The sequence below is a fragment of the Podarcis melisellensis genome (assembly GCF_964234715.1).
Source record: "Podarcis melisellensis genome assembly, chromosome: 17".
Classification (NCBI taxonomy): domain Eukaryota; kingdom Metazoa; phylum Chordata; class Lepidosauria; order Squamata; family Lacertidae; genus Podarcis; species Podarcis melisellensis.
The window spans coordinates 29,002,990-29,025,094 of NC_138534.1; the positions used below are offsets into that span (position 1 = coordinate 29,002,990).

The 22,105-nt window shown below is 43.2% G+C and overlaps 1 protein-coding gene across 1 annotated transcript in view; it reads right to left on the reverse strand.

The window, feature by feature from the left end:
• TAL2 (TAL bHLH transcription factor 2) overlaps window positions 1–19,911 on the reverse strand; it is a 137,230-nt gene extending 117,319 nt beyond the window's left edge. Inside the window, exons 1-2 of the mRNA XM_081894973.1 lie at window positions 19,562–19,911; window positions 7,266–8,014 (exon numbers count right to left, since the gene is read on the reverse strand). Coding sequence (XP_081751099.1) covers window positions 7,643–7,996 — 354 coding nt within the window. The 5' untranslated portion in view covers window positions 7,997–8,014; window positions 19,562–19,911 and the 3' untranslated portion in view covers window positions 7,266–7,642. The remainder of the gene's footprint in view (window positions 1–7,265; window positions 8,015–19,561) is intronic.
• Window positions 19,912–22,105: the final 2,194 nt, after the last annotated feature.

Sequence of the window (22,105 nt, forward strand, 5' to 3'; positions counted from 1 at the left end):
TTTCGGAATCATTTATTACAAAAGTTAAGGGACGCAGGTGGCGCTGTGGGTTAAGCCGATCAGAAGGTCGGCGGTTCGAATCCCCGCAACGGGGTGAGCTCCCGTTGCTCGGTCCCTGCTCCTGCCCACCTAGCAGTTCGAAAGCACGTCAAAGTGCAAGTAGATAAATAGGTACCACTCCAGTGGGAAGGTAAACGGCATTTCCGTGCGCTGCTCTGGTTTGCCAGAAGCGGCTTAGTCATGCTGGCCACATGACCCGGAAGCTGTACGCTGGCTCCCTCGGCCAATAAAGCGAGATGAGTGCCGCAACCCCAGAGTTGGCCACGACTGGACCTAATGGTCAGGGGTCCCTTTACCTTTACCTATTACAAACATTACTGTGATCTCCAGTACACTTTCTTCGCAAAGTAACTGAGCCTATGGAGCTGTACATGCTTCTTCCTACTGCTAAGAGAAGCAGTAAGACCAGTGATTTCCTCGTGTAAACAATGACAAAAAAATTCTAGTTTGAACAATTTCATTTTTAATAGAAGAAACAAAGTGACCACTTTTGTAAATAATTTATTTCTTAATATATTAGCCATTAAATAGCATAGTATACAGGAAAAGGTATCAGTTACACCATATTTGTTCATAGCTATACAGAAGGAAATCACAAAACATAAAAAGTGCTGACAAAATAAATCTTTGGTAGATAAGTCTAGTTAAAAACGCAAATTGTACATCAACAGTAGATACTATTTTCCCCCTTTACTATAAAATTAGGCAGGACATTTTAGAAATATTACTACATGAAAACTTTCACCACCCTAAAATTAAGTGCCTGCCTTTTTCTTTTGTATCAGTACAATGTTCTACTCAAGGAATGAATAAATCTTCATTTGTTTGGGGTATTTGGGAAAGCTTATACATGCTAGGAATGATTGCCAAAATGAAGAGTCCCAGCACAAAACATAGATTGTTAGTTTGGTATCTAATTAAAAAATGATTTTAAGCCGTGAACATGGGTAGATTTATCATGAGGTAGCATCAGAACTACTCCATCACTTCTTCACATTTTAAGTAGCTTTCCTGAAAAAGAACGAGACTATCAAATATAATAGTACGTTTTCATACATAAGGTCTTCATACTTAAAAAGCTACGGCAGATTGTAGACAACTGTTTTCTACCATAATGCGAAAAATGTTTCAGGCTCATTTCAATCCCCAAGGATTTCCCCCTTAGTTCCTAAGCAGTTATTAAGGTCTTAAGCAGAATTTCTCACCACCCGTTTCCCAGAAATAAGTCCCACTGAATTTGCTTCTAGACATGGTTAGGATTTCAGCCTTAGTGTCTCACTAAGCTAGGGTTGCCAGGTGGCTGGAATTTCACAGACACAGCCAGAATACTGCAGCTGGAACACTAAGCCCAGTGGGACTTACTTCCACGTAAATATGTATGTTGTTTAAAAGGGCCAATCAATGGGTTCCCAGGCAAGTCAGAATCATGTCATAGCTTATCTAAGGTCTTGCAAGAACTGAGTGGCCGAGTGCTTCTTAAGATGTCCTAGTCTGTAGTCTTTCCACTGTGTGGTCATTATGCAATGAAAGAACTCTGTCAGTCCAGATCCCTAGAAGTGTGGGGTTGCTTTTTTAAGTAACTGCTACTGTTGAATTATTGAATTCTAATAATTTTATTCCCACCTGCAATTATTTAAAACATACCATTTAAAAATGTTTGGCGCTAGTGGGGAAGAGGCAGACCTAAAGCAGTATAATTACCACAGCGCTATCATTTAATTTAATCTCACAGCAGTCCTGTGATATCGGTTAAAACGAGCCATTTGCTAGAAGCCAAATATGACTTAATGGCTGAGCCGAAATGGGGGCTTTGATGTCCAAAGCGCAGCAGCTTCGCCACTTTGCAGTTGCAGCAAAGTACAATATTTATTGGTCTGTTCCTTGAAGCTCACTTAGAAAGCAGAATTTCAGTCAAGAGACTTCAAGTGCCGTTTAACCCAGGCAAATGGAAAGCAATGACCTCAGGACTCCATCTTGTCTCCCATGCTTTTTAACGTTTGCATGAAACATTTGCTGAGAGAAGACGTTTAAAGGTTTGGGGCTACAGTGTCACTGGTGTGCAGATGCCACCCAGATCTACCCTTCTTTTCCTCCTACCGAGACCACATAACACCAGTCCTGAAAGACCTACATTGGCTCTCAGTGTGTTTCTGAGCACAATTCAAAGTGTTGGTGCTGACATTCAAAGCCCTAAATGGCCTTGGCCCAGTATACCTGAAGGAGCGTCTCCACTCCCATCATTCAGCCTGAACTCTGAGGTCCAGCTCCGAGGGCCTTCTGGCGGTTCCCTCCCTGCGAGAAGTGAGGTTACAGGGAACCAGGCAGAGGGCCTTCTCGGTAGTGGCACTTGCTCTGTGGAACACCCTCCAATCAGAAGTCAAGGAAATAAATAAATACCTTACTTTAAAAAGACAGCTGAAGGCAGCCCTGTTTAGGGAAGTTTTTAATGTTTAATGCTGTATTGTGTTTTTAATATTCAGTTGGGAGCCACCCAGAGAGGTTGGGGAAACCCAGCCAGATGGGCAGGGTATAAATAATAAATTATCATTATTACTACAGTTTTACCTTGGGTTAAGAACTTAATTCGTTCTGGAGGTCCATTTTTAACCTGAAACTGTTCTTAACGTGAGGTACCACTTTAGCTAATGGGGCCTCCCGCTGCCACCGCGCCGCTGCACAGTGATTTCTGTTCTCATCCTGAAGCAGAGTTCTTAACCCGAGGTACTATTTCTGGATTAGCGGAGTCTGTAACCTGAAGCCTCTGTAACCTGAAGCATCTGTAACCCGAGGTACCACTGTACTGATCCCAGGGGGACTGTAGAAGTCCTCAGTGGGTACCTGCAAATGGTTTTGAGGTGGAGGAACATGAAGAAGCTGAGGCTTTGACCACCTATGGCACAGGAAGCCAGCCAATCTGGATGGGGATATGCAAGTGGTTTTGGATGGTTTGCATTCTCCTTGAAAGAGCAAGTTTGCAGTTTGGGGGGGGTGTTTCCTCCTGCAAACAGAGCTGTCTATGGAGGCACAGGTGACACAGTCAGTGACTGGGATGCCTCAAACCAGCTCCAGCTGCTCTGCCAGCTACGAACCTCCAGAGGAAAAAATATCTTCCCTCACTTGTTTACGTCCTGGTTACAGACTAGCCCACTGTAATGCATTCTATATGAGGCTGTCTTTCAAAATGGTTTGGAAACTTCAACACAGAGAATGCAATTGCCTGTTGAGGGGCAAGTGTTTGGAACACGTAGCAATTAGACTGGTCTTTAATTATATAAGGTCTTTCATTACATTTAGACTGTTTCTGTTTTTGATTCTAATCTGATCTGAATTGCCGTGCTGAGCCGTTATCCTGTTTTTAAACTGCTTTTCTTTTTCTTCAAAGTTTTGTAATGAAAGGGCTTTACGTTTTATGATTTCGAATGTTTCTGTAAGCCTCCTCAGAAGAGCTTTGCTCTTGAAATGCTGTATATGAATACAGGAAACAAATGAATGAATACTGATTTTCCCCTAATAAGCTTTAAAACTTTACAAATGTTTGTTAAGAAGGTGAGCATCTTCCTAAGATGAACAGTTTTTTAAAAAAACACACAATAAAAAATAAACCTGGATAATAGATAAATAAATAGATTTAAAAGGCCGGCGACAGCCACATTTATAATCAATAGTCCCCAGAACACTTTACAGTGTGCAAAGTGCTTTACATGAGGTATGTACACAGGGAGAGTGTGTGAAGCCAGTGAAAGGAAGGAAAGAGGAGAATTATTTCTTTATCAAAAAGATGTATGAAAATAATATTATATGATGCTATGTAAAATATAACAAGTGTAATTCAGGGTTTTTTGAGAACATTCGGACGTCTATTTTAGGTCCTTTTAAATTTCTTGCATTCTTTTTCATTTATTTTTTTGCTGTATGGGATGGGATATAAATTGTAATATAGTATATTGCTGTATAATTTTGTGAAATATGTTTAATAAATATTTTTTTAAAAAAATTAAAAAGGATGGAAAGAGGAGAAACATCCCAAAGCTTCAACTTATCCAGAAGCAGGCAGGTGTAACAAAATAAACATTTTAAAAGATGTTTTAAAAATAATAATAATGGGGAAACACTATTAGTGGCTAGTGTTTTTCCCCCCAAGTGGCAGATTCTCCTTGATAGTATCTTCAGGATAATTAAGGGCTGAGTGGCAACTTTTCTAAAAATAATAATAATAATGAAAGATGCTGTTAAAATTAAATGAAAGACTTCTATTTCATTGACTTGGCTGGAGGAGTTAACACTTTAGTCCAATCATTCTCGAAGTGTGCATAGGGACACACACAAGTATGCCGCCCGAAATCACACAATGACATCCTCAGAGGTTTCTGTGTGGGCTCAAAATGCTCTCACACAGAGAAGAAGGCTGCTAGTTGCGTCTCTTGCATGATTTACTGCTCCCAGCTTTGCCTTCTTCCAACCTGCCTCCTGGGGAAGCGGGATATTAACTCCACGGTGCCCCTTCTGCAGATGGGATTGGATCATCCAGCCCATTCTTCTCAGCGCAGGCAAACACTCTCAGAAGGGGCTGCCCCTTGCAACTGAAAAGACGATCGATCGGCTGGCTGCTCAAATTGGCTATTCATGCAGAAACACTGAGGGCAGGGGAGATCCTCCATAGGCAGGCAATTCAAACTTCCACTCCAAAAAGTTAACCTTTTTCGTTGTAAGAGTGAAGCCAGATTAGATGTTATGTTACTTTATTCACATGATTACTGCTTGTGTATTTATTTGTATACAGTGGTACCTCGGGATGCGAACGGGATCTGTTCTGGAGCCCCGTTCACATCCCGAAGCGAACGTAACTCGTGTCTGCGGATCACGTTTTGGCGCTTCTGTGCATGCATGTGACGTCATTTTGATGGTCTATGCATGCGTGCACGGCGAAACCTGGAAGTAATGTGCTCCCTTACTTCCGGGTCGCCGTGGAGTGCAACCCGAAAATGCTTAACCCGAAGCGTATTCATCCTGAGGTACGACTGTACAGTGGTACCTTGGTTCTCAAACACCTTGCTACTCAAACAATTTGGAACCCAAACACCACAAACCCGGAAGTGTTCCGGTTTGTAGGCTTTTTCCGGAAGCCGAACGTGCTCTGTTTTGAGTATTATGCTTCCGATTGGAGTGTTACAGTGAGGTCTGTCTGTTTTTGCTATTTATTATGCGTTTTGTTTTTGCGGCTCTTTTTGTGTGTGACTGTGTAGAACCCAGTTCAGCTATTGATTGATTGATAGTGTGACTGCAGTACATTGTTTATTGCTTTCATTTTATGGATCAATGGTCTCGGTAGATAGTAAAATTCATGTTAAATTGCTTGTTTTAGGGGTTGTTTATAAAAGTCTGGAACGAATTAATCCATTTTGCATTACTTTCTATGGGAAAGCGTGCCTTGGTTTTGGAACGCTCTGGTTTTGGAACGGACTTCTGGAACAGATTAAGTTTGAGAGCCAAGGTACCACTGTACAAGTAAGAACCACGGTGGGCTGCAGTGGACTGCTAGCATTAACCCTTTGCCGCCACTGCTGTCTCAGTCCAGATTGGGGAGGAGGGCACCCCTAAAGCTGCTATTTGCCCCCAGAAAATAACCTGCTTTCTGAGAGCCTTCTTCCTGATTTAAGAGCTCTCCCCCAATGCCACTCTTCCAATCTGGTTCAGGGTATCCAATGCTGCTGTTTTAGTAAATAAAACAGAAAGCACTCCTCATATGTCACATCTAGTCTGGCCCTGAATTGTTCAACTAGTTTTAATCCATAAAAGGGTGCCTTGGGTTGCAATCCTAACCGTACAAGCCTGGGAGTAAGCCCCATTGAATTCAGTAGGACTTACCTCAGACCAGACATGCTTAGGATTGTTCTGTAAATCAACAAAAGTTTGGGGAATAGTGCCTTTGATGAATGTCTGAGAAGTAGGTGAAATATAATGTAGTCTTATTTCTCTTTCATTGTAAATAATCCAAATACAGTAGCAACCTGCTGCCTTATAAAAAGCAGTGGAACGGGTATCTTTCAATTAAACTGTGTTTCCCATTAGGAAACACTTCTTGGGCAATTTGATTAGTTCCACTTGTTAAATTTAAATTGTGTGTGTTTAAAATCCATTTCCGTCTTCCCACTGACTATAGCCAAATTTTAAACCCCCCCCCCAAAAAAAATCTACAAAACCAGAGTAAATAGCTGCTGTTCCTAAAAAATAATCAAATTTGAATGTGCGTCTTTTAAGATTCAAATGTCTGAAAAATTAAATAAGCAACCCTAGTTTATTTCTTCTGGCAATTTTGAATCAAACTGCAGCAGGTGTACTGGGCATGATTCATCCTCTCTTGGCTCATGTGTTTTCACTCTGAAAATATACCAAATATTTTTTGGTTTGATTTTCCAGTTGCTGCAAAGCAGAAAGAAAAAACTGGAAATGAGATGCAGACATAAGAGCAATGACGATGATTCATAACTTGCATGGCTGATGAAGGCAACAAAAATGAGTTAGCAGGGGGCTTAGGTACTGTTTTCACCTGAGGCAAAAAGATTTTTGAAAAATACGACAACCTCTGCTCCAGGGCTCAGTTTTCAGACCAAGACTGAAGGCAGGGATATGGTGCTCTATCTGGAGTCTGCTGCTGAAAGCAACTACATTTTAATGTTAGGATGGCCTTGACTTTTAAAACAATTTAAACTGAAGGTAAATTGAATCTTCAGTATACATTACTCAGAAGTTAAGAAATGGGCTTGCAGCCCTTCCTTCCACAAGCCTCCAAAAATGTGTGACATGAAGATTTTCCTCATACAGCTTTTCTCTGCAGTGGCCCAACTCATGTGTTTCTTTCCTTTTAGGAAAGGTAAGAGGAGATCATATCATAGCTGTCAACTTACAGATTTGAAAATAAGGGACCAGCAGCTTCGAAAATACGGGATCAGCAGCCAAAATAAGGGATTTTCCGGGCACAGGTATGTTCAACTTCTGAGCCCTTCCGAGCCAAAGCCAGAAAGCCCAGCCAGCAGCCAAACGAAGCCTCATCAATAAGGGACAGCAGCGGAACATGGCGCTGGGATAAGGGACTGTCCCACCAAATGAGGGACGCTTGACAGCTATGGATCACATGCAGCCCTCATGCCACACATTGCAGGAAACAAGGTAGAGAGGACTCACTCCACCACGGAAAAGGACTCCACAGCCCAATAACTGTATGAACTAGGTCTAGAAGTTACGTTGCTGCTCAGTCACCAGCTATTGGCTCCAATAACTCTCACCAATGTGTCATGGGTAGTTTTCTGTGGCCCATATCAAAGATACTTGGCCTTGAGATCAAAGCACTTTGTGGCAAGTAGAGTTGTTGGAATCCTGATCAACTTCCAGAGATTTGATATCCCTCTTTTTAAGTACTGAAAATTAGCATCTCCCAAAGAAACTGCTACACAAAATACATTCGTTAAAAGAGCAAAAGATATATATATAAATACTGTACATAGGCAGACAACCCACAACTTGTATAAAGAAGGGAAACTATCAAATTACTACCAGGAGGGCTACAGCCCCGACAAACAGCAGGTCACGGAGATGAGGCCTCTGACCAACACTCTGGGGCATTGCTGCTTGTGTTGGGAGAAGGGACCTCAGAGTCTTCAATGAGAGTCAAGTCTTCCATGCTTTCCAAACTTGGACTTGGCTGGAACAGTCCCAGTATCCTTCCCCGTGGATTTATCCCTGGCTGCTGCAGGCCTTGTTCCCCGAGCACCTTGACAAGGAAGTTGATGTACCTCATGGCTAAGCGGAGGGTCTCGTTCTTGCTGAGCTTTTTGTCCGGAGGGTGGGTGGGAATGAGCTTCCTCAGCTTGGCAAATGCGCTGTTGACGTTCTGCTGCCTCCACCTCTCCCTGCTGTTGGTGAAGATCTTTCTGGTCATTCTCAAGAACCGGCAGAACTAGAGGAAGAGAAAAGTAGAAAGGTCATCATGAAAGGACTAGCTGAACTGCAGACAGAGGATAGAAGTAAACATCTTTTTAAAAACCCTTCAATAAAGGTAAAGGTACCCCTGACCATTGGTGGCGCTGTGGGTTAAACCACAGAGCCTAGGACTTGCCGATCAGAAGGTTGGCGGTTTGAATCCCCACGACGGGGTGAGCTCCCGTTGCTCGGTCCCTGCTCCTGCCAACCTAGCAGTTCAAAAGCACGTCAAAGTGCAAGTAGATAAATAGGTACCGCTCCGACGGGAAGGTAAACGGCGTTTCCGTGCACTGCTGTGGTTCACCAGAAGCGGCTTAGTCATGCTGGCCACATGACCCGGAAGCTGTACGCCGGTTCCCTCAGCCAATAAAGCAAGATGAGCGCCACAACCCCAGAGTCGGCCACGACTGGACCTAATGGTCAGGGGTCCCTTTACCTTTACCCCTGACCATTAGGTCCAGTCGCAGACAACTCTGGGGTTGCAGTGCTCATCTCACTCTATAAGCTGAGGGAGCTGGGATTTGTCCACAGACAGCTTCCGGGTCATGTGGCCAGCATGACTGAGCTGCTTCTGGCGAACCAGAGCAGCACACAGAAACGCTGTTTACCTTCCCACCAGAGCGGTACCTATTTATCTACTTGCACTTTGACGTGCTTTTAAACTGCTAGGTTGGCAGGAGTTGGGACCAAGCAACAGGAGCTCACCCTGTTGCGGGGATTCGAACCGCCAACCTTCTGATCGGCAAGCCCTAGGCTCTGTTGTTTAGACCACAGCACCACCCGTGTCCCTAAAGCCTTCAATAAGATAGCTCAAACCTAGAGTCCAACTGCAAACCCAGTGCCTCTCTATTTCATTTCTGCTTTGTACGGGCCTGAAATGTTCCAGTAGACCAAAGGTCACTAGCGCCCCATTAGCTGATCACTCCAAGGGGAGCAGCAATATTTGTGAAAGGATAGCCAGAGTTGCCCTCTTCCTTTCTTTTGGTCTCTGCTTTTGTCAGCACAAGCTCTGTGAGCAAATAGCGACCTTTGTGGGTTTCTCCGTTAGATGGCATGCTTCAAAATGCATCCTTGTCTCTCTGACATTTGTACAATATCAGCAAACAGAGGCCCCCATCCACCCAAGGAATCCTTTTCAAATAGCTGACAGACTCCCAGTTTGTAGGTGGGGCATTTATTTATTTACAACCTCCCAACATGCAGCCCAATCCTAAGTATGTTTACTCAGAAATTCCACCATGTTCAGTTGTGGTTAAGTTAAGTGTCATGGGATTATTGCTCTTGTCTGTTTGCTTCACCTTAAAATGTCTTCTTAGCCCTACCTCAGGGAGCTGTGTTTTGAATCCTTTTGCCTCAGACCCTCATGCCTAAGTGTCCCTGTTTCCCAGGGACAGTCCCAGATTTACAGAAGCCATCCCAGTTTCTAATTTGATCCCAGAATGTCCCGCTTTCCCTTAGGATGTCCCTATTTTCATTGGAGAAATGTTGGAGGGAATGGAGTTATGTGACCTCCGAGCCAAGGAGATAAGTAACTATACAACCTTTAGAAGACATCTGAAGGCAGCCCTGCACAGTGGTACCTCTTGATACAAATGCTTCTGCTTGCACATGTGTTGGGTTATGAGCTACGCTAACCCAGAAGTAGTTGCTCCCAGATGCGAACTTTGCCCCAGGATGCGAGCAGAAATCGCATGCCAGAGGTGTGTGCGCAGCGGGAGGCACCCTTTCACTAATGGTGCCTCATGTTAAGAACAGTTTCAGGATAAGAACAGACCTCCAGAACGAATTAAGTTTGTAACCAGAGGTACCACTGTTCAGAGAATTTTTTAAAAAAAATAATCGTGTTTTATTATGTTTTTATAGATGCTGGAAGCTGCCCAGTGTGGCTGGGGCAACCCAGTCAGATGGGCAAGATATAAAAATTATTGTTGTTGTTACTACTATTGAATAGGACGTCCCTATTTTCAGCAGAGAAATGTTGGAGGGTCTGTTGTCAAGGTTAGCTTTGCAAACAGAAATCTCTTGAGTAAATATTCCATAATAATGCAATAAAAGCAGATCCACATCCGGGATCCAAAGTGGCCTGATTCAGATTCCCTACTTTGAGTCTTATTTGAAGCTGCTCTGTTACATATGGGCACTTTTAAATGTCCAAACATCATGAAAATGTGAGATTTAGGGTTTTCTTGTCTGTTAGGTGCAAGGATGGTCCATTCAGACAAAAAAGCTTTCATGTTTATGACTGAAATTGCTTCACAAACCATTATGTGAATGGTGTCAGAGAATGAACCCCAAAGAAAGGATCTGATATATATTTGTTGAAGTAAGTCTGGCTTTATATAATGTCTTCTCAGCCAGTAGGGTTTATTGGCGTAGTAAAAAATGTGGATAAAAATGATTATGACCACACCAGAATATAGAAATTATACAGCTGTACATTGTTGTCCAGGGTGTGTATACTCATATCACTGCTGTATGCAGTCAAACATATTTCATAGTGCTTCAAAGACTTGTAAGACCTATTTGACCAAAGTCAACAATAGGACAAAGATGTGAAAGATCATTACCTTCACCTCTTTGAAACTTCACACAGAATGAAGTCTGAGCAAACAAGTTAGAATCGAGAGCAGCACCTCAGAAGCCCCACCAAATACCCAAATGAACATGATGAACAAAGCTCACCCAAAGGCTACTACCATACAAAAGATTAACCAATGCAGGGAGCTACAAATGAAGATCTGTTTCTCAATAGCCAAGGCTTTGGGCAGCATCACTTAGTGAATCTATTCAGGCTGCTTAAGCATCACCAGCCGCAGCAGTTCCTCGCACAAAAGCTGCATTTCTGGTGCATCTATTACGCAAGAAATGGCCGCTCAAGCAGCAGTAACTCTCATAGGCTAGCAGAGAACCTCTGTAGAATCCAGTGGGAATGAGGGCTTACGAACAAGTAAAATTTAAAGAGATTCAGACCTCCAGGGTATATAAATAGCTTAGATTTGTATCTGGCCTGTATCGTGCATTTGCCTGCTCACCATGTTATGATGGCAGAATCTAGGGGTGCACGGATGACTAAGGCATAGCAGGTCAATTGCCCAGACAGACCTTCCATATCACCCCAACAATAGGCTTCTCAGTAGTGTCCGTTCACACATCGAGTGCAGCAACTATTGGGTGTATGGTCTAATCAAGGACAGATAGATCAAGCTGACGTATATGTACGTGTCAGCTCGCCTTTAGCATCCCCATCGTTGAACTTTGAAAAGAAGAAAATATTAGGGCCCCGATCCAGCTCTATAGCTACTGGCTATAGAGATAGAATTATAGAATTGTCAAGTTGGAAGGGACCCCAAAGGTCATCTCCCAAAACAACAACAACAAGATGGGCCAAGATACTTTATGTCCAAGTGTATTTATTTTATTTAACAGAATTTGTATCCCGCTTAATTACAGTGGTACCTCAGGTTAAGTACTTAATTCGTTCCGGAGGTCCATACTGAACCTGAAACTGTTCTTAACCTGAAGCACCACTTTAGCTAATGGGGCCTCCCGCTGCTGCCGCGCCACCGCCACCACGCAATTTCTGGTCTCATCCTGAAGCAAAGTTCTTAACCTGAAGCACTATTTCTGGGTTAGTGGAGTCTGTAACCTGAAGCGTATGTAACCCGAGGTACCACTGTATAAATAAATCTCTAAGAGTATGGTGAACAGAGGACTGTGTACAATGATCTCTCTCTCTCTCTCGCTCTCTCTCTCACACACACACCACTCCATATGTATTAGGAAATAGAAGATATCCAGCTCCAAGGACCTTCTGGCGATTCCCTTACTGTGAGATGTGAGGTTACAGGGAACCAGGCAGAGGGCCTTCTCGGTAGTGGCGCCTGCCCTGTGGAACGCCCTCCCTTCAGATGTCAAAGAAATGAACAACTATCTGACTTTTAGAAGACATCTGAAGGCAGCCCTGTTTAGGGAAGTTTTTAATGTTTGATGTTTTATGCTGTTTTTAATATTCTGTTGGGAGCAGCCCAGAGTGGCTGGGGAAACCCAGCCGGATGGGCGGGGTATAAATAAATACAGTGGTACCTCTGTTTGCAAACACTTCTGGTTGTGCCCCCTTCGGGTAACAAGCTCCGCTAACCCGGACGTACGTGCTCCTGGAAGCGAACTTTGCCCCCTGGATGTGAGAGGAAATTGCACGTGTGCCATTAGCGAAAGCACGCCTCAGGTTGAGAATGGTTTCCGGTTACAAACGGACCTCCGGAACGGATTAAGTTTGTAACCGGAGGTACCACTGTAAATTATTATTATTATTATTATTATTATTATTATTATTATTATTATTATTATTATTACCATCCACAAAGAGTCATTTAGACAAGGGTCTAGTAGGTATTGGACAAGGGACGAGGGAGAAGTAGGTATTGGAACAAAGAAACAGCCCCATTTAAGGTCTTATCTCATGGGAGATGAAGATTCCTGATGGATGCTACACTTTTGCTGCTGGGATCTTGCAACAGAAAGCAGTATATAGACATGAGCCCTCATCTGGCTGGGACTGGGAGTTTGACTCCCTGAAAGGAAGCAAGTAACCTACTCCAAGACACTGGTTTTCCCCTGGTGGCTTGGGACCCACCACTGGTGGCAGCAGCAGCAGTACTACCAGCATACAAATATAAAGGAAATTGTTCCAAACTGCATGTTTGGTTAAAGGGGGTGGTGGGTCCCAGGTCAGAAAATGTTGCTGCTCTTTCTCAGAGTCCAAATCTCCACCGCTTCAGAAATATTCACTAGTTGCAACTTGCCTTTGGAATTCAAAAGTAACACAGAAACTTAGGCTCCAAAATAAATGGCCGGTGGAAGCCCAGGATATTTTGCTATCTGAAGCAGAACTCAAATGGCTGCCCTCCCTTCCCAACTAGGCAAACGAAGCAATAAGGAATATGGTTCGTTCCAAGTGCAATGTGTTTCGAGGGTGTGTGAAACTTCGTCCTCAGTGGTACTGCAAATATAGAAGCAAATGGGATAGAGAGTTTAAAATAGAATAAAGTTTGGTTCCCTCTCACAATCTCATATTAAGTGAATAAAAGTTACCAATTACAGATAGGTAGCCGTGTTGGTCTGCCATAGTCAAAACAAAAAAAATTCCTTCCAGTAGCACCTTAAAGACCAACTAAGTTAGTTCTTGGTATGAGCTTTCGTGTGCATGCACACTTCTTCAGATATCTGAAGAAGTGTGCATGCACAAAAATGTTACCAAGTTAGTTTGTGGTGGGAAATTACAGGAACTTAGAATGTGTAGATATATGTATGTATTAGTATAGCCAACAAAATTCAAATTAAAGACAGATTCCCAAAAAAATGAGATAACCCCTCAGAACGGAAAAATGCCCAAACGCCTAATTAGTAAGACTCAAAATGTATCCTAAAGGTCTCTTTTAAAATGTATGAAGAAATATCTTACAAATGTAAGAAAGTAAACAAAGTTTCTAGCTGAAATTCTCTAAGTGGATACTCCCAGGCATGGCCAAACTTGTCCTTCCAGCTGTTTTTGGACTACAACTCCCATCATCCCTAGCTAACAGTGGTCAGGGATGATGGGAATTGTAGCCCCAAAACAGCTGGAGGGCCGAGTTTGGCCATTCCTACTAGTCACAGCCTTCCCCCACCTGGTTCTCTCCAAATGTTTTTGACTACAATTCCCATCAGCCCCTGCTTAGTGCTGTCTGGGGCTGAAGGATGCTGCTCAGCATCCAAAATGAGACTTTTAATATCAACTGGAGCTAATTGCCTCCCTAAGCAGCCCAGTATTATCAAGGAAGCAGGCAGAATCCGAGACCAGGGAGAAGAGTCATTGGAAGAAGACTGGAAGAAATTTAAAGTTTATTTACAGAAACATTGTAAAATTAAGGAATGTTAGAAGGATGTTGGAATGAAGTCATGTGGTTTTAGCAGAAATGTTATAAAGGATTAAGAAAAAATAGACTGTTAATTGGTGAAAGGAGGGAAAGTAAAGTTACATTATATTAAGATAAATTATAGGACAAAAACTGGGAAAGATGGAAAGGATGGAAAGAAAAAAGGGAGGTGTGAGGAGGTCAAGGAAACAAGCAAATGGAAGATAAGTTGTGGGAAGGTCTGTTGTGTTTTTTTTTTAATTGTTTCTATTTTTCTGTTTTTTTCTCTCTTTTATTTTTTATTATTGTGATGTGTTGTCCTGTTTTTGTGTAATTTGGTGTTTTATTTTTTTCTTTCTGCAACCTTTAAAACTTTAATAAATATTATTTTTTTAAAAAAAAAGTATTATCAAGGAAGCAGAATTTTGGAGGCCTTTAACAACTGCAATGCTTAAGACTGATAGAGTCGGCTCTTAACCCCTTAACAACATACATGTTCCTGGTTCTAAATAAGTTGGGAGTGGGCTGGAAAATCTCGAGTGGTTTTTTCCACCCCCATTGTGATCGGTAAAAGAAAATGGAGTAGTCCCATCTGAGCCACTCTGAGCTCCCCCTGGACAAACAGCACAATACAGATGTGATAATAAATAAATACTACCTCATTTTTAAAATAAACAAAGCCCTGTGTGGTGCAGACAATGGCATTTATTCTTTTCCACAGCAGAAAGACATTTAATCCACTAGCAGCAAGGCATGGACGTATTATTATGAGTTGTGTGTTTCTTAGCCAAGGAATCAATGAAGCAGACTTCCCCACTTAGTTCTGTGAAGGAAACCAGCACCCTAAAAAACCTAGAGCTCTACAAAAAAAAAACAACAGCCCCAGCAATGCAGCTGATGTGGTTCTAGCATTATCCGGGCGCCATTTTGAGCGAGGGAGCCGGAATGAGATTTTCCAAGCACGAAGGGATAAACTGCCCAACTTCTTTTGTTCTGTGTACTCACACCAAACCTACAGTCGTGCAACCACAAAAAAAAAATGGTTTCAGAAGATTATCTATGCTAGGGGTCAGCAATTTTTTTCAGCAGGGGGCCGGTCCACTGTCCCTCAGACCTTGTGGGGGGCCGGACTATATTTTGGGGGGGAAATATGAACAAATTCCTATGCCCCACAAATAACCCCCGAGATGCATTTTAAATAAAACCACACATTCTACTCATGTAAAAACACGCTGATTCCTGGACCATCCATGGGCTGGATTTAGAAGGTGATTTGGCCGGATCCGGCCCCCGGTCCTTAGTTTGCCTACTCATGATATATGGCATATGGATTTGCTCAACAATGGAAATGTGGGTCCATGGTGGGAATGGAGGCGTGTGAGAAAATATTTCTACCCTGCTTCACCTTCATTTTCAAAGCAGCCTACAACAACAACAACAAGAACAGCAACAACTAAACCCCTTACACAATTAAATCAGCCCCCGTTTGTTAAAGCAACAATAGAAACAGCAATTTAATATGGACTGCCTAGCTAAAACAAAACAAAAATGAAAGCCTTCCGTGACATACAGTCAGCGCTCCTAGACAGCACCATCACAGAAAATGGATGCTGTTTTCAAAGGTAGCACTTGACTTCTAGGTGCTCAAAGCTTGCTCACCTAGCCAAACATTCACTTTTTAAAGCCATGCTCTCGAATCTCAGATGCCTGAGAATTGATTGCAATTTTTCAGTAGCACACATAGAAAATGCACACTGCATATGGTCAGAGGCACTTTTCTGTTATTTTCCTGTTCCACTGAGTCAATTTGGAAAAGAGGTAATGGGCTGAAGAGGAATTGAGGGTTGTATCCAGTGCAGACACACTGAAGTAAATAGCTATGACTAACTTAATTTCAGTGAATCTACTCTAAGCAGAGCTGGACAGAACCCAAAGCTTTTCTTGAATTTTCGCAGCCCAATAAGCAGCGGCATTTCAATATTATTGTTGGTTTTGTGGATCCTTTAAAAGAATTATAATAAATAATATTTTTTTCAGGCAGATTGAAGTTTCTGGCCACTTGAACAACAAAATAAATGTATTCTTTTTTACTGAATCTGCATGTATTAGATCACTGCTGCAATATAATTAATGTATGCAAGCCCAAAAGATTAAAAAATTACACTATTTTGTTTATTTATTTATTAAAAAACAAAAGAAGTTTTCAAATGCACATAGGGCTAGTTTTGTCCATTTTAATTTGAGTAGTAGAGGAAAACAAAAGTACTGAGACGCAATTTTTTAGTATTGGTGCATACAATTCCTAGATGCAGTGGTCCCAGCTCAGAGGCTTCGATAACCATGCAAGTACTGCACTATTCACATGGAGTTCCCTTATGAGCAGAGGGTACCTCATTCACTTCAGTCGGTTGTGCGTAAGAACCCTTGTGGAATTTTGAATCAGGGTGATTATGCAGCAATTAAGCGCCACGGAAATTAATGGGCCTGCATTCTAAGTAATACATCGGTTTCGCTAATGAAGTCTGTTTTTATGTAAGAATTACCCCAAACACAGCAATTAGAAGGGGGGCCAAATAAACAACCTAAGATTAGTACCCCCAATTAAAAGCGCATTTAGGAAAAGGCATTGCCAAGAGTCATTTCCCCCCCCCCCCGAAATAAAGGTTGTCCCCTGATTTAATTCATTTTTTAAATATTCTCTCTCTCTCTCTCTCTCTCTCTCTCTCTCTCTCTGTGTGTGTGTGTGTGTGTGTGTGTGTAAAATCTAAGAGAGAAATAGCCAGAAAATATAAGGAAGGAAAGACAGACAGACAGACAGACAGACAGACAGAAAGCAGTTTTTTAAAGGAAAAAATTGCAGCTGCTGGGGAGGGGGGAGCAGTGGCGTAGCATGGGGGTGCAGGGGGGGCCGCCCTCACCGGGCGCAACATCTGGGGGTTAGGGAGCACAAATCCATGGGTTAGGGGGCGCAAATCCACGGATTAGGGGGTGCAAATTACTTGCCTTGCCCCGGGTGCTGACAACCCACGCTACGCCACTGGGGGGGAGGCACCTAGATCAGAACCACAGAACCCTTTCCCATCTCGTGTTTTTGCTAATCTAAAAGCCCCCCCCCCGAAGCTGCTATTAAGTTCAGGAGGCAAATAAAATTGTGCTAGGGAGGACTAAGCCTACCTTCACAGCACCTGTCTCAGACTGCATTGGGGGATCCCCAGTGGTTGCATTTGGCCTTAAAAAAAGGTACAGTACAGTAATAATGATATCCCACCGTCATATCCAGTTTAGGGTGAAATGAAATGAGACAACGGGGGATGTGCAAATAGCTCTTTGGACTCTGTGAACTTTTACGAACAGCTGTGGCACGAGGGGGGGTGTGTGCATCCAGATATAGGGCCACAACGGGGCAGAGACTGTTCATTGCTTCCCCCTCCACTGCATACAAAACTCCCCTTCCTATTGAGCTGCTATTTGCCCTGCAAGGAAAAAAGCACACATTTTCCTAACAAGCCAAATAACAGCTTGGGAGGTGGTGGCTATAAGGAACAGGGCAAGTTAACCCCCTCCCTCCCCGCACTGCTACATTCTCAAACGGATTGCCCGACCCCCTTGCTGCCAATATTTGCAAAGGTTTGCAGTTCTATTTTTCATTATTCTTATTTTATCGCCGAAAAGGATAACCACCTAAAATTTGGGAACCATGCAGATCCAGAATTAAATAACCACCCCCCAAGTCATCAAAGGAAAATAAGATCTAAATCACATGGGATGCTTGCTGTATAGTGTTAATTATATTTAATATTTATAAGCTGGTTTTCTATGTGTGTGCACACACAGGCTCGAGTATAAAGAGTTTTCTCTCTGCCCATATCCAGTTTGGCCTTTCTGATGAGAGAGGGCCAGTTCTGAGATTTTTCAGCCAAAAGGTGTTGGCAAATTCTAGCTATATCAAAGTACCTTTTTAAGGTTGGAAGAAATAAGTATGTGCTTAAATTTCTCCTGCTGATGTCAACAGTATTCAAAGGTGTTTCTCCTTATCTGGATTTTGCCCCACATCATAAAAACGTACATATATTATGGAACTCAAATCTGTATATAATAAGGTACTGCCCGTGCTTTTTGGGGGGTAAAAAATAAAAAATGAGGTGCCTTGATAAATGTGCTGTGGGTGCCAGCCCATAATAGCTGCCATGGGCAGGGAAAATAAGAGGTACTCTGTATTGGAAAGTAGGATCACAAAAAAAGCACTGGGTATTGCAATATGACCACAGAGAATTACATTTTGAGCTGATGTTTTCCACTGGACACTGTATTTATTTTAAGTGGGATGAAAGTCCAAGGACTCTGCTGTTGCTGTTGTTATTATCTTTTAAACGGTGTTTAGGAAAGAATCTACAAAGATAGCTAAATAGTTCATATATGTATGCACATGCAAAGAACTTGCAACCCAGGCAAGGAATTCCTAGCTGTCACTGTCATATGCACTCAAAGGGGAGGAAATTCAACAAGACCTGCAACCTGCTCCCAAACGCTTTATATGGAAATGCCATCAGAAGTCATTTAAATGGAAACATACCCACAGATTTCGGTAGGATAGTTCCATGTAGTATATGCTTAAGACAAGGAATGCAAAGCTACAGATCTGCCTCTTGGGGCACTGAGTGAATCTGTATTTATTAAACACTATAAAAATATTCCACAAGACACATAATGAGCTAGCTACCTTGCATGCTAAAGCATAAGAATCTGTTACCTGAATATTCCAAAAATAAATACGACAGAAACTGTTGAGGCTGCTGTGGTTTTAAAAAGTGGCCCTATCATGTTGTATACATCGCATGTAATGGCATGTAGAATGCAAAGGAAGTCTCAAAGTGTCCGGTTTAGTGGCATTTTCCACCTAGGGGTGTACGTGATTTTAACACACCACATGGTTTTAAATGCTAAACTCTTGAAAGCTTCCAGAATTTCACTCGGTTGTTGATATTCCCTGTTTCTTCACAATTGTCATTGTTATTATTATGCATTAAATTTGTATACTATCCTATACCAGAAGGTCTCAGGGCAGTTCACAACATAGAAACACAAAACACAAAATAAAAACAAAAAATGAGGACAACCCAATAATACCCCCTCCCCGCTGAATTCCATACAATCTCAGCTGTGGAATGTTATTCAGATGGACAAAATGAGAACAGCTCCACTGCCGGTCTCTTAACCGTAATGCTTATGCCACAATGTCAGCAGCATGCTTATGCCACAATGTCAGCAGCAATGTGGGAAAGAGTAGAGGATACAACCGTCACACTCCAGGTCTGAATTTAGTCACCTGTGAAAGAGCAGCCCTTTCCAGACATAGCCGGAGCCATGTGCCGCCACCACCTAATGAGTGTCAAAAGGAAGCTGTCAAGATTCTTACTCCTTCCCCAGCACAAAATTCAGCGCGGATGTCTAAAAAGGCATTCCAGGAAAACCACCCAGCAATGCCCACAAAGCCTTTTGGTTTTGGGAAAAGTGGGAATGTATGCACATTTGGGAAAGTTGCAGAAAGACTAAAATGCTTTAAAAATAATAAAAAAAAATAAATCTAAGAGAGGAAAAACCACACACACATAATAAGCAAAGTAACTTACCTTTTCCAAAGCTGATCTTGCAGAAGTCTTCGCCTGCAGCCCAAGTTCGCTCTGGCTGCTCCCGGTACTTTGCACTCCCAGCTCTGAGACGCAAGAGCTGCTCTCTCTCCTGACAATCCAGCCAATTGCCGGTCCCTGCCTGCTGCCTCCTTTATAGAATGCCACATCCTTTGTCTGGCGCGTGTCACCACTAGTGCTAGCGATCCAGGGAGCTTATTCCGTATCTCCTGGGAGATCCTTTTCATGCTGCAGCTACTTGCTCTTCCTAGAATTCTAGCCCATGCTAGAATAGGTGGACAAGACAGCTTTGGAGCTTTGTTCTGAAATGCCAAGATGTTTGGATTCAAATGCTAAGGGGGAAAAACACACCAGACAGGCTATTTTTGCAAAAGGCTGTAAGTGGCAACGTGATGCTTTCTATGTGTTGTTGGACTCCCATCAGCCCCCAGCCAGCATGACCAATGGTCAGGGATGATGGATGTTGGGGGGCACCATCTTGCCTACCCCAGCCATAGCCTAACGAACTCTGCAGGGTTTTATAGAAGCTGAGCTTCGTTTAAGTCTGGGCTTAGGAATCAGGCAGTGGGGGGCAGGGGGCTCAGACCTGGAATTGATTTCCAAGTGCCTGGAGTGTTAGCATGGCAAAGGAAGCACCTCTGAGCATGTGCAGAGTGTCCAGCAACCCCCAGCATCATTGTACGCCTGGCCTTTTGAGCGGGGAGAAGCTTGGAGACCAGTAAGGGCAGCTTGGAGTCACGCTCAGAAACCTGGCAATGCTCTTTTTAGAAACTAAACACAGGAATACAACACTTGTGGGAAAACACTGGTGTGGAAAATGCCTCGTGGGATGTCATTTTTTAAAAGGCAACAGGAATGGTTGTCGAAAAAAGCAAAACAAAGGAGACGCACACTACTCTGGAGACCCGCGGAGGCTGTTTGTAATCACAATGTTTTTCCGTGTATCGTTCAGTGATGTGTGCACCAAATATTTCACGTAACTGCAGCCCAGGGACACACGTACATAGGTATGCAGCTACGAACAGGGGAAGGGCTGCAGGTCTGTTCAAGCTCAGACCTTGTGTGGGGTAACTCCAGTTTCAAACCCTGGCACCCACATTTAAATGGGTTTGTGGGGGGGTCTAGGTATTCCTCTGGTCACAAACCCTCAACAACATGGGTAGGCAAATTAACGCCCGGGGGCCGGATCTGGCCCAATCACCTTCTAAATCTGGCCTGTGGACGGTCCAGGAATCAGCGTGTTTTTACATGAGTAGAATGTGTCCTTTTATTTAAAATGCATCTCTGGGTTATTTGTGGGTCCTGCTTGAAGTTTTTACATGAGTAGAATGTGTCCTTTTATTTAAAATGCATCTCTGGGTTATTTATGGGGCATAGGAATTCGTTCATTTTTTCCCCCTTCAAAATATAGTCTGGCCTCCCACAAGGTCTGAGGGACAGAGGACCACCCTTCTGCTGAAAAGGTTTGCTGACTCCTGCTCAAGAGCTTCTGCCACCTAGAGCGTAACTGAACGAGATGCACCGATTCCCTGACCTCCGGCTTATAGTATGGCAACTTCAAAATGTTCAGTCAATTACGACCGTCACACAACAACTCAGATGATAGCCACAACCCACCCTTGGTGACTGGCCTTTAGTCTACAGGGTTTAGATGTTGGTTGCAGCAAAGCATGAGAGGAGAAGGAACTTCCCTCCTCTCAGCCATCCTCTGTATTGTATTACTATGCTGTGGTGTTCAATGCTTGTAAAGGTAAAGGGACCATTAGATCCAGTTGTGACTGACTCTGGGGCTGAGGCGCTCATCTCACTTCACTGGCCGAAGGAGCCGGCGTACAGCTTCCGGGTCATGTGGCCAGCATGACTAAGCCGCTTCTGGCGAACCAGAGCAGCGCACGGAAACTCTATTTACCTTCCCGCCGGAGTGGTACCTATTTATCTACTTGCACTTTGACGTGCTTTCGAACTGCTAGGTTGGCAGGAGCAGGAACCGAGGAACGGGAGCTCACCCCGTTGCGGGAATTTGAACCACCGACCTTCTGATTGGCGAGTCCTAGGCTCTGTGGTTTAACCCACAGCGCCACCCGCATCCCTCAATGCTTGTAGAAGGGTGCTAATAGTTTTGTAAATAAGTCCAATAGGTAGACTGATACCTTGGATAAGGTCTGTTCTGAAGTGCCTTGAGGCAGACCTTCTCAACTGGCACACTCAGTTGAGTGAGCTTTGTCCTGCTACAATAGCTATAAAATTAACACAGGGTCCCTAAGTCTGGATGCTGGACTTAGAAATAATTTGCTTGGTTTATTCAAAAGGTGGTTGTTCCTCACCTGGCTAATGAACAAGGTGGTGAATTTGTTACCACAGTTGGTGGCCAGACAATGGAGGCTGGCCGGCACATGAGGGCAAATGGTGCATGCCTCACCAACCTCTCTGCTCTCAGGCAGCCCCCACCTGCTTGTCTTCTTACTTAAACCCAGATGAGGGGAAGTCGCTGGCTGTCAGTCTCAGTATTTCGCTGTACGGAAGCAT